The sequence below is a fragment of the Bactrocera oleae genome, chromosome 3 (genome assembly GCF_042242935.1).
Source record: "Bactrocera oleae isolate idBacOlea1 chromosome 3, idBacOlea1, whole genome shotgun sequence".
Taxonomy (NCBI): Eukaryota; Metazoa; Arthropoda; class Insecta; order Diptera; family Tephritidae; genus Bactrocera; species Bactrocera oleae.
Window position 1 is genome coordinate 36,954,102 of NC_091537.1, and position 12,233 is coordinate 36,966,334.

The 12,233-nt window shown below is 32.7% G+C and overlaps 1 protein-coding gene and 1 long non-coding RNA gene across 2 annotated transcripts in view; one reads left to right on the plus strand and one right to left on the minus strand.

The window, feature by feature from the left end:
• Wnt10 (Wnt oncogene analog 10) overlaps nucleotides 1-9,896 on the minus strand; it is a 207,606-nt gene extending 197,710 nt beyond the window's left edge. Inside the window, exons 1-3 of the mRNA XM_070106482.1 lie at nucleotides 9,886-9,896; nucleotides 9,547-9,694; nucleotides 9,416-9,494 (exon numbers count right to left, since the gene is read on the minus strand). Of these exons, the coding sequence (XP_069962583.1) occupies nucleotides 9,416-9,494; nucleotides 9,547-9,694; nucleotides 9,886-9,896 (238 nt within the window). The remainder of the gene's footprint in view (nucleotides 1-9,415; nucleotides 9,495-9,546; nucleotides 9,695-9,885) is intronic.
• LOC118683619 (uncharacterized) lies at nucleotides 976-1,597 on the plus strand. Its single transcript, XR_004979440.2, has 2 exons — nucleotides 976-1,070; nucleotides 1,143-1,597. It is a non-coding gene; the product is annotated as an uncharacterized lncRNA (long non-coding RNA).
• Nucleotides 9,897-12,233: the final 2,337 nt, after the last annotated feature.

Genomic DNA, 12,233 nt, shown 5'->3' on the forward strand with positions numbered 1-12,233 from the left:
CGTTTACAAAGGTTAAGTAACAGTAATTCATTGAACGATTGCCAACTTATTTAACTCTTACTATTTGATATAAATATGTTATTATAAATCTGTTAAATCAAATTAGACAAAAAGAAGGAGTAAAGTTACATACATTTTCTATTTTGTAAAACGTATATTTATTTTTACCACTGCGAAAACATATATTACTTACAAAACTATAAAACTGTAAGTGAAGTTACAATACATAAATTTACAATCTGAAAGCTAGTGAATATGTTCAAAACATGATTAAAAATAACATACTGAAAATCCTAATCGCTCCGATATGCGCAAAAAAACATAGTCAAAGGTTAAAAAGAAATCGCTAAGTACACGACTTCATAGTTGAAGTGGAAATGCCTAAATATTATAACGACCTATATATTATATCTCAGAAGCGGTGGCTCCTAAGAAAAAAGTATTAATTTATTATTTATTACTAAGTTTTTGATTTACAATTTTCGTTTAAGATAATTGACGCGAAATTTGACCTTTGTCCTCGAGTAATTTTTTTCCAACTTATTGGAACGATGAGGACTGTAAGTAGGTTATTTTTAATTATGTTCTGGACATACTCACTAAATTTCAGCTTGTTGTAAATTTATGTAACCTTGAATGGCTATTTTGACCGGACTGTTTTGATATTAAGATATTATTACAATTATCGAAGAGGTTAATTAAAATGCAAACAGAGCTTCTGCACCAAAATCTGAACTACTCTACTTCTATGAGTGAGAATAGATTATCCACCTAGAAATATTTAAGAAAATACATTGGTTGAAGTTCAATAGATGGTTCAAAGGAATTTACACATAAATTAAAACGGTTTGGCATTACTTGAATCAAACGCTGTATTTTTGTTAAGTATTGAATGATTTGTAAATTATTCCCTATGTGCGTTAGATACTGAGAAATAGTTTAAATGAATTCATTCAATTGGTAGTAAGTTGGAAACCCTGAATTGCTTTAGCAAAATATGTCAAAAATAAATTGTGAACCTGTTAACGAAGCAAAAGTTACGTATATTGGACAGGTCATAGTATTCAATAGTAATGCAGTCAATTTAATATTATTGATTTTTTCTGAAGTTATCGAAATCGTATTATCTTTGTTTGATTCAGGGCCAAGATGAAGAATTGATGATTGATGAGCCACACTGCGACAGTTGTTTGACAGTAATGTAATTTTTCTGTACACTTTGCAAGCGTGTATGTTTGTATGCAAATTTAAGCATAACAAACTGCGGTGATTGTGCGTTCATTTCTCGTGGTAGCTTTGAGTGACAGTTGACAAGTTGTGTGACTTCACCGGCGGGTGACAGAAAGGTCTTAATTTGTACTGACGGGGAATATAGCATCAGCATGAGATTGAAGTGGGCAATTGTTGCATTTTATGGAAATCAAGGCAGTTTAGATATATGTGTGTCCCATCTTGTACTTATTTTAATACTGCATTATTTTTTTTGCTTATTGTATTGTGTGCGCGTGAAAATTCGATAAATTATATTCCAATACTAACCAACAATTTATTTGATAACTTATAATTAAAAATTTAATTTGCTGAGATATCAACTTAAGTTCTTTGTATTTTTTTCAGAAGTAAATTGATTTTGGGTTTTGGGTGGGGAATATATGTATTTAGTATAGATAATTGGCGGAAAAAGTAAGATTGTATATGTAAGTATATGCAATAATAGGTATATTTGACTGGTCATAGGAATAAATGAAGTAAGCTTAATGCTTAGTAAATTAACTAACCATAACTAAGCCACATATTATAATACAAAACTGTTATTTGGTAACGAGAATCGCAATAAAGATGGCAATCTGCGGTTAACATTTTTTAAGTGGACGTGGCCCAGCTTATATGCTTGATGCAAATATAATATATCACAAATTATTTAAAATGATAATGATAAAATTTCTAGCAATAAATATAGTGATTTTTATCCTCTGGTTGATGGTTTTCTCATATATACAAAACTATATTAAATGAAGCCCCTTTGGTTGAATTTATGTAATATATATATTATTTCTGATGTGTTGAAATGTAGTAATAAAACTATGTGAGTATATCATCTATAGTATACATTAATATTATAACCAAATATGATTGCAATTCTTTCACACTTCTATCGAATAATAAATTTTGATATCTTTTGTAACATTTTTATACTCTCGCAACCCCGAGTTGAAATCCGGGTGACTGTCTGTCCGTCCGTGCAAGCTGTAACTTGAGTAAAAATTGAGATATCTTTATGAAACTACGGTAGCAAGAAACATGTGTACCAAGACGGTTGGTATTGCAGATGGGCATAATCGGACAACTTTCACGCCCACAAAACTCCATTAATCAAATACAAATAAATTGCCATAGCTAAACTCCACAATAAGACACAAGACTGTTATTTGGTACACAGGATCACATTAATTAGGGGCATGTGTAGTTAAAATTTTTTTTCAAGTGGGCGTGGTCCCACCCCTAATAGGTTTAATGTGCTTATCTCCTAAACTGCTAAAGCTATAATAACAAAATTCACTGAAAGCAAATGTTTTTAGCACCTCTACCCACAGTGTGAAAATGGGTGAAACCGGGTAACACCCCCCCTGCACTTCCCATATAACGGTACTGTTAAAAAATACTAAAAGATCGATAAACCAAGCACTAAACAAGTCAGAGACATTAAATATTGTCTCTAAGATGGTATGAGATGACTTTATAGGAACCGCGTTAAAATTAGTCAGTGGGCGTGGCACCGCCCACTTTTAGGTGAAAGCCCATATCATGGGATCCGCTTAATCGATTTCAATTCGGTACATAACATTATTTTCATATTTCTATGTTATAGTGCGAAAATGGGCGAAATCGGATTACAATCACTCCTATTACCCATATAACACCATTTAAAATTCCACTTGATTCTTTTACTTTCCAGTATGCAAATCAAGCAACAATGATTGTATCGGGGTAAAACTTTGCGTGAATAATGCGTTTAAAGTATGCCACCTTGTCACCAAAAACTCTAAACTGTTCAAGCCCCTAGGTACTGAATATGTGGACCCCAGTGCCTATAGTTAACTTTTTACCGAAAGTATCGGTCAACATAAAACAAGGCGGCAAGATCTACAAAGAAATCTAAAAGGAGTATACCATTTGACTTTGCGATAAAAAAATACTTTGACTTTGATATTATGTTTGGTTACATCCGAACTTAGCCCTTCGTTACTAGTTTTATATAAAGTTTTGTCAACACCAGGTAGTATTTCACCTCCGTTGAACCGTAAAAATTGTAGTAGCAAATATTCGGATAGACCCGTACTTTGGCATTCCTTACTTATTATAAGTGTAATCCTGTACATAACTCGATTATTTTTTGGTATTACAAATTAATTAATTAGGCGAAGAAATCTATTAATATTTGTGCAACAAATTGCGAGGGTATAACAGTTTAGATGCCCCGTGTCAGTGATACATATACATAATACATAAATTAATATAAACACTCTTGCATTACGTACAAGTATACCGACTGTCAGCGGAATGGAGGCAAGAGGATTAAAAGTTCAATCACATAAACTGTCAACGAGTTTGCGGTTTCTGCTTTTACTAACTAATGTTTTTCTTTCACCAATGCACCAGGGAAAAATGGACAATATATGAAGTTAGTTTAATTAGATTCGATTATAAGCTGTTGGATATTCTATACACGTGTGCGGTACTGGTGTCGCCGCTGTAGAAAACTACGACTAAGCGGTACTACAAGTCTGTATTTGATTAAACTGTGTGCATTAAAAATTAAGAGATACATGTACATATACTCTCATGTATTCCCGTAAGTACAGCGAAATATGCCCCGTCGAGAAAATTTCACATGAATTAGGAACTCATTGCGTAACAGTTAGATCATTTGTACAAACTATTTACATTTGAATACAAGTAGTTTGTACGAATTTAAAATTTGCAATTAGTTAATAAATTTTATTTTTAAGAAACACCCCTCGTCAGAAACTTATGCTAAATATAGATATATGGTTTCCGTACTACAATGTGTACTAAAATAAAAGCTCAGGAAACCATGCACCATATATTTTACACTCATCAGCTGATGCAAAAACTTAAAATTAACTAAAAGAAAATGAACTAAAACAGAAAAATTAAGTTTTTAACAGAAAAGAGTGTTCAAATATTTTATTACCTGATGAAGATAATGAAATATTTACGCTATCTCTACGGCCATTAAAAAGGATCAAGGAATATAAAAGATTGATTTCAAGAAAAAGGCTTTGCAACAACATTTTTTTTTGAAATTTTTTGTTTCTGATTTTTTTCGTTACTTTTGATTTTTAATGGTTTTTCACAAAGAGACAGAAAACATATGATTTTGGCAGAAAAGTCTAAAGCTTTGGTTTACACACTTATGGTTTCTCTAGCTTACTCCAATATATCTGTCTTTGGCATTACATACATAGGTATCAATATTTTGGTCAACGTTCGTCACTGGGTATGTATTGACTTTCCTCTTGTGTGGGCTTATTAAAACAACAATAACATAACAAGCAACTGGACAACCGATACCTGAAAGTCTTAACTTATTAAGACTGTCTCATTACACATTGAAAGTCTTGTCTGGTGTGCTTAACATTTACTGTTCTAATGTTACAAACGAAACCGCAACGTAAACGCAGTGGACGTTATAATTCAAAAGAAAATAGGCTTTTTAGAGTACAAAGTGGACAGCACAATATTTAAGTATCGATATTTTAGTATAGTACTAGCATATCACATTCTGCATTTTGACTTCACCAATTTTGTGTTAGAAAAATGGACACACAAGTAGACACGAATATTTATTATTGCTTTGTTCGATGAGTCGTTAAGTGTTTTCTATTTCTATTCTAAAATAAAAGAATCTAATGAAATTTAAAATGGTGTTTTATGAGAAGTAGTGTAGTTGTAGTTCGATTTAGCCCATTTCTAAGATAATATCCAAGGAATATTTTTTACATAATGTGGTTTAAATTAGTTCAGTTATTATCCAATTTTTGACTTGACTCACATACAAAGCTGCAGTATTTCCTTTAACTTAGAACTAACATTTAATGTTAACACTAAGTTTGGTTGATATAGTCTGATGCCATGCCCACTTTTCAAAAATGTTAAAAATCATAAATTTCCCTCCTGGTATTCCTCCGTACGAAATTGAAGTTTTGTAGCCTAATTTGGGACTTAGTAATAGCATTAATATTTTTTCTTTAATGGCAATGATCCGATTTTTTCCATATGCAATATTAACTTTTATATTGTAATATAGAATGTAACCATATTACGCCTCTTCGCATTGTGACCCACTGTATTTAATTCGAGTTTTATAGCCTGAATAGAGGCAGCTGAGTTACATCATTTGTAGCTGTAGTCGCAATGAAGCATAACTATTATAGTGATTTTAAGAAAATTAAATAAAAGTTGCTTATAATAATCTAATCTATAAAAAAAGAAATTTAAAGAGGCCAAGTGATAAAAGATGTCTCATATGTTATTAAGCACGGTGTGTGCGATAAATACGGCGCAGTAATCTAAAGGAATGAAAAAATTGTACTCGAATTATGAATAACTTGAATGTCACATATTGGTAACTACAAAAATTTGAGAGTAACTTAAAATAATACTTATGTATGTATGTTTTTAGCAGGTTGTACATATCTGTTTTTAAAAATGTAGCATAAATATTTCTATTGATCAATTATTTGATTTGATGAAAATTTTATGGTACTTTAATGCTACAGAACAGCTCTAAATAAGCGCGAATATTAGATATAATTATCGAAAGAAGAAGAATCTTGAACAGATTCGTTTAAAACTCAACATGAAGTTAAAATTCAAATTTAATGAGAAGTGTTTATTATTATTCGAAAAAACATTATTTGGCATTTATTTTTTGAAGATTACCTCTTTTAAATGTTGGTTGCGCCTACGTCTCTATTGGTACACCCGTTTTAGATGACTCGTTCGAGCATTTCGACTAGTGACTGGCGAATGACACACGTGATGTTTTGCTCCAAGGCCTGAATCGAAGTGAGATTGGCCGTAACGGTGTGATATGAGAAATCTTAGTGGCCAATTGACCGGTGGGAAGTGGCGCCGTCTCGTTGGAACCAGATGTCGCCGAAATCAAGAGCTCTAATTTCAGACAATAATCGGGATAATTGTCGCCATTGATGGTTACGTTCTCACCGGCATAATTTTTGAAAAAAATATGGACCGATGATTCCACCAGCTCACAAACCACACCAAACTGTTGTTTTGTTTTAATTTTTTCTGGATGAAATTGCTGCTCTTGAATTATCGCTGAACAAAATTTAGCGCGAAAAGGAAAAGATCTTGAAAAAAAGATCTTCTTGGAACTTTTCAAGAGCCCATAGAGTGAAGCGATGTCGCTTGGGAGGTCGAGCGGCTTTAGTTCTTGCACAAGATGTATTTTGTACGCTTTCCATTTAAGATCTTGACGTAGAATGGTCCAAGTCGTTCCATACGTCAGTCCGAGTTGCTACGATTCGATTCTCCACGATTCTCTTACACTCACAGTTACGGCTGCTATATTTTCTTCTGTGCGTGCTGGCCGTGTCCTATTTGGTCGAATACTTGTATTATCCCATAATTACTGCTGGGTCTCAAGGTGGGTGATGGTGTTGCGAATAATATGCTCAGTAGACCGATTATGTTGACCATAAGTTGAGTGAAGTGCGCGTTCTTTACAGACCGTAAATTTTCGTAATAAAGTTGAATGATTTGTAAACGTTGTTCAGACGTAAGTCTTTCCATGATGAAATGCCAAACAATACTGAACTAAAATAATTTGACAGCTTAACACGACACGTGATCTGTCAAAAAAAGGCCATTGAAAAAGTACCTCTACTTGGATCACCCGTTATATGAATAACGAATGCAAGCAGCGAAATAGTATGCAATCACTTGACTAAAGTACTTAGTTAATAATAAATCTTTAAATTAATTAATTTCTTCGAGTTCCATTAGAATTATCATAAGCAAGGAACAATACTTTTTTAAATTTTATTTACTTTACAAATGTATTTGATAATTTAAATAAGAAATGTCAGAATTGCCTTTGCTTTGAGTTTATATTGCTACATGTAATTTTCAAAGCAATATGCAAAATTTATATAGACAAAAGCTAGTATATTATACATAAATGTACAAGTATATATCTTTTAATTTATCATGTAATTTATCAAAATTCACTATTAGAAACGGTGAACCGATAAATACAAAAATAACTTTTCTGGTTTATAGCATGAGTAACTAGTTTTTGAGGATACCTTGCTTAATATCTAAAATATTTGCTGTTGACTGAAGCGTATCTCGCATACTGACCGATACCGATACACAGGCACCCGGACGGACAAAAAACCCATCAGCCTAGAAAGCTAAGCGAAAAAAGTGAAACCACATGGATCTCGATGGGCACTTAAAATGAAAATACTCGCCCTAGCCAGCAAGTGTTATTAGATAGAAATATTTCCCCGATAACAGAAGCCACTATTCATTCTTAATTAATGAAAAAAGATACTTGATGTTTTCGCCTTAAACTTACTTTCTAACAAGTAAAGAAGTTCTAAGTTCGCGTGTAACCGAACAGTTTGTGCTCTCGCAACTTGCAAGGATCAAAGCCCGGGAAAGTACTTTAGGTGCTGACAAAATTTTATAGTAAAGGAAGTATTGATCCGATTCAAACCACTTTTGACACAAAAACATACTATAATCGAAAGTTTCATTTATTTATTTTATTATATGAATTTCAATTATATATCTGACAGATTGACCGATATTATCGGTAAAAGATCAACTATAGGCACTGGGGTCCACGTATTCAGTACTTAGGCGCTTGTTTTGGCAGTTTTGGTTCGATTTAGACAATTTCGGTCATAAGGTGGCTAACTTTAAATGCATTATTCAAGCAAAGTTTTACCAAGATAAAATCAATGTTGCTTGAGTTGCGTAGTTGAAAGTGAGAGAATCAGATGGAATTTAAAATGGTGTAATATGGAAAATAGGCGTGGTTGTAGTCCGATTTCACCAATTTTCACAATATAATAAGGAATTATGAAAATAATGTTATGTACCGAATTTTGTTAAAATAGGTTAAGCAGATCCCAAGATATGGGGTTTCACCTAAAAGTGGGCGGTGTCACGCCCACTGTCTAATTTTGAACGTGGTTCCTATAAAGTCATCTTTTACCATACCAGAGATAAAATTTAATGTCTCTGGAGTGCTTAGTGCTTGATTTATCGCGCTTTTTGTAGTCTTTAACAGTACCGTTATATGGGAAGTGGCCGGGGTTGCCATCCGATTTCAGCCATTTTCACAATGTCAACAGAGGTGCTAAAAGCATTTGTTCTCAGTGAATTTTGTTATTATATCTTTAGCGGCTTAGGAGATATGAACATTAAACCCATCAGGGGGCGGGACCCCGCCCACTTACAAAAACCGCACATACCCCTCTCTAATGTGATCATGTGTACAAAGAAACAGTCTTGTATCTTGGAGCTTAGTTATGGCAATTTAATAGTTTTTTATTAATGGCGTTTTGTAGGCGTGGCAGTAGTCCGATTACGCCCTTCTGCAATACCAACCATCTTACGATACCTAGAAACATGTGTGCCAAGTTTCCTAAAGATACCTCAATTTTTACTCAAGTTAAAGCTTTCCCAGACGGGCGGACGAACAGACAGTCACCCGGATTTCAACTCGTTTCTTCATCTTGATCATTTATATTAGTTAGTTAGGTGGACAAAACTAATATACTCTGTAGCAGCATGTTGCGAGAATTTTGCAAGTAGTTGAGCTTCTTCCAGGCAAAATTGACATTAAAATCACCGCTTCAAATCATTGGCATAGTGTGCAAATCTTCTCTTAATTCTGTTGCACTAGAGGGAGTATATGTCAATAATGCTCTTTGTTTGCATTTTATTATATCGTTAATGGTCTGGTTCGGAGTGATGTAGAGAACAATCATTGCCACACCAGAGAATGTTAATGAAAGTTATTCATTATTCATTAACATTCTCTGCTTTTTCATTTCATTCGATACTGGAATTACAACCCAACGAGCGCAAAGAAGTTTCACTTCAAAAGACAGGCAACTGTTTAACATGTTGCAAAATTATAAAAGTTTCATTATAAATCTATGATCGTAATGAGGATTTATGTAAGAGTTTAGACATTCAAATGTGTATTAAAATTAACTCAATAATTTTTTTAGATTATACATACTTATGTACACAAAAGCTCAGGTATATTTTGTATTGTGAACCTTAACATACATTGCATTTATGCGAATTAAATACATTATTGAATAGTAGGAAAATTATTATTTACCTTTTTTAAGAAGATTTGATACATGTGGATTACGTATTTTTGTGCTAAGTGATGAACAATTCCAACGATGCCACAGAAACTATTATTGGCATAAATGAATTAACTATTTAAATGTTAGGAATTTTTTGTACCTGTAATTGGCATTCACGTATTGCCATGTCTAGACCTTCGAGAGCTGCTGTTGCCACATCACTAGCTTTGTAGCAAAGTTCAAGTTGGTCTTTAGTTAAACCTGCAACCGACCGACAAGTCGCGCGTCCATCAGGTAAACACTGACACCTAAACCATAAAAAACATATTATAAATTTTTAAATATTGCATTATGATTTTTCTGAAATACCTGTCGCGTAACGAAATTAAATTGTCCAAAGAGAAAATAAGAAAATTTCATAAAGCTAGTATTTATAACATATTAAAAAGAGGTGGTGTGGTTTTATGAAACGATGGTAAAAGTACAACTTTTTCTTCACATTATAGACATTTAACTAAAAATCGCTTCGTCAATCTTAATTTTATACTTGGAAAATGGGAAATGATAAAAGCAGACTATGTTTCCAACTAATATTTTTATTGAACTTTGTGCATTAAAGTACGACATACATAATACTTAACAATTATTTAGATGATATACGTATAATGAAAAGTTTCACTTTAAAAACTGAAACCAATATTTTATAACCGTTGGTTCATTTTAATCCGTTCTTCAATTAGTTTCAATCCTTCTAATAACAATTGCATCTTCATAAAATTTATAAATGTAACCAATATTATATGGTAACTAATACTATGTTCGCACCGACACAAAATTCGTGTTTTCATAGACAAAAAAGGGTTTCACGCAAAAACTTGTGTTTTCATCCATACAAAATCTGTCAAACGAAAACACAGTATTCGCTGAAAACCCCTTGGAAACTTACATTCCACTCATTATAACCGGTGCCTGCTCTAGTTTAATCGGAATTATTAGAAGACATATTTTGCCAGCCCTAAATGTCAGTTGACAATTTGTTTACATTTCATAATTGTCCTAAACGTACCCTACAAGAAACTGCTGATGGGTTCACCAATACACTCACATTTGATATGTCAGTACTTTTAATTTACATTTGCATTTTTAAATTCAGAACTATCTACTGATTGGAGAAAGACGTACGCAGAGCTATTGAGAGGAGGAGATGGCATTTTTTTTATATTTTCATATATTATTATATTTTTTGTTGCATTCCTTTTTATATTTAAGTATATTATTATAACTAATTTTTATTAAAAGTTTGAAATTTATTAAAGAAATAAAAATTATATTATCTACTGCGCAAAAGAACTTTTCACTTCTGATAGCGTTTCAGTCATAACTGACAATTTTCAGCTATGACGGATTTATGGTCAGCAGTGACTCAGAAAAAACAAAAACAAACAAACAAAAAGAAAACAAGGCTCTTAAGAAAATGATAGAAACTTTGTTCTGCGCGCTGACAAAATTTTTTCAGCTACGACTGTCATATTACCCATCAGATGACCGTCACTGTTCTTGTAGGGTACATAACAAATGTAAACAAATAGATGTCTGAACTCTCAATGAAAACTCAACGAAAACACACAATGTTGGTCAGAACGACTTTGGTTCCACAATCCACAAGTTGTGTTTTCAAGAGGATTTCAATTCGGTGCGAACATAGTATAAAACTATTGTAAACAAGTAAGGAAGGGCTAAGTTCGGATGTAACCGAACATTTTATACTCTCGCAAAGTCAAATGGTATACTCGTTTGCGATTTCTTTGTGGAATCTGACTGATATTTTCGGTAGAAGGTCAACTATAGGCACTGGGGTCCATATATTTAGTATTTAGGGGCTTGAACAGTTTTGATTCGATTTAGAAAATTTTTGGTCACAATATACAGGATCACAATAGGGAGAGGCATATGCAGTTAAATATTATTTTTTAAAGTGGGCGTAGTCCCGCCCCTAATAGGTTTAATGTGCATATCTCCTAAACCGCTAATGCTATAATGGGTGAAATCAGGTGGCAACTCCGCCCACTCCACAAATAACGGTACTGTTAAAAACTACTAATAGCGCGATAAATCAAGCACTATACACGCCAGAGACATTAAATTTTATCTCTGGGATGGTATGAGATGACTTTATAGGAACCGCGTTCAAAATTAGACAATTTAATCTAATTTTATTTTATTTTTTTTTTGTATTAATACTTAATTTTTGAGTGTGTATACTATTTAATTTTTTTAAAATTTTTAATGGTTTACATAAATAAAATAAGTAGTATAAACTATAAAATTAATAAATTAATTAGATAATTTAAAATTCCAATATAGACATTGCCGAGAGTTAAAAGATCAGCTTCATATAAATATATAGATAAATATAATATATATATTTTTATCATTAATCTATAAAAATGTTTATAATGCCCATTGACAGCCCACTTTTAGGTGAAAACCCAGATTTTGATATCTGCCTAACCAATTTCAACAAAATTCGGTACATAACGTTCTTTTTATATTTCTATGTTATAGTGCGAAAATGGGCGAAATCGGACTACAACCACGCCTATTTCCCATATAACACCATTTTAAATTCTATTTGATTTTTTCACCTTCCAGTATGCAAATCAAGCAACAATGATTGTACCGGGGTAAAACTTTACGTGAATAATGCGTTTAAAGTATGCCACTTTGCGACCAAAAATTCTCTTAACTGTTCAAGCCCCTAGGTACTGAATATGTGGACCCCAGTGCCCATATTTGAATTTTTACCGAAAATATCGGTCAATGTATAAGATATATAATTGAAATTCA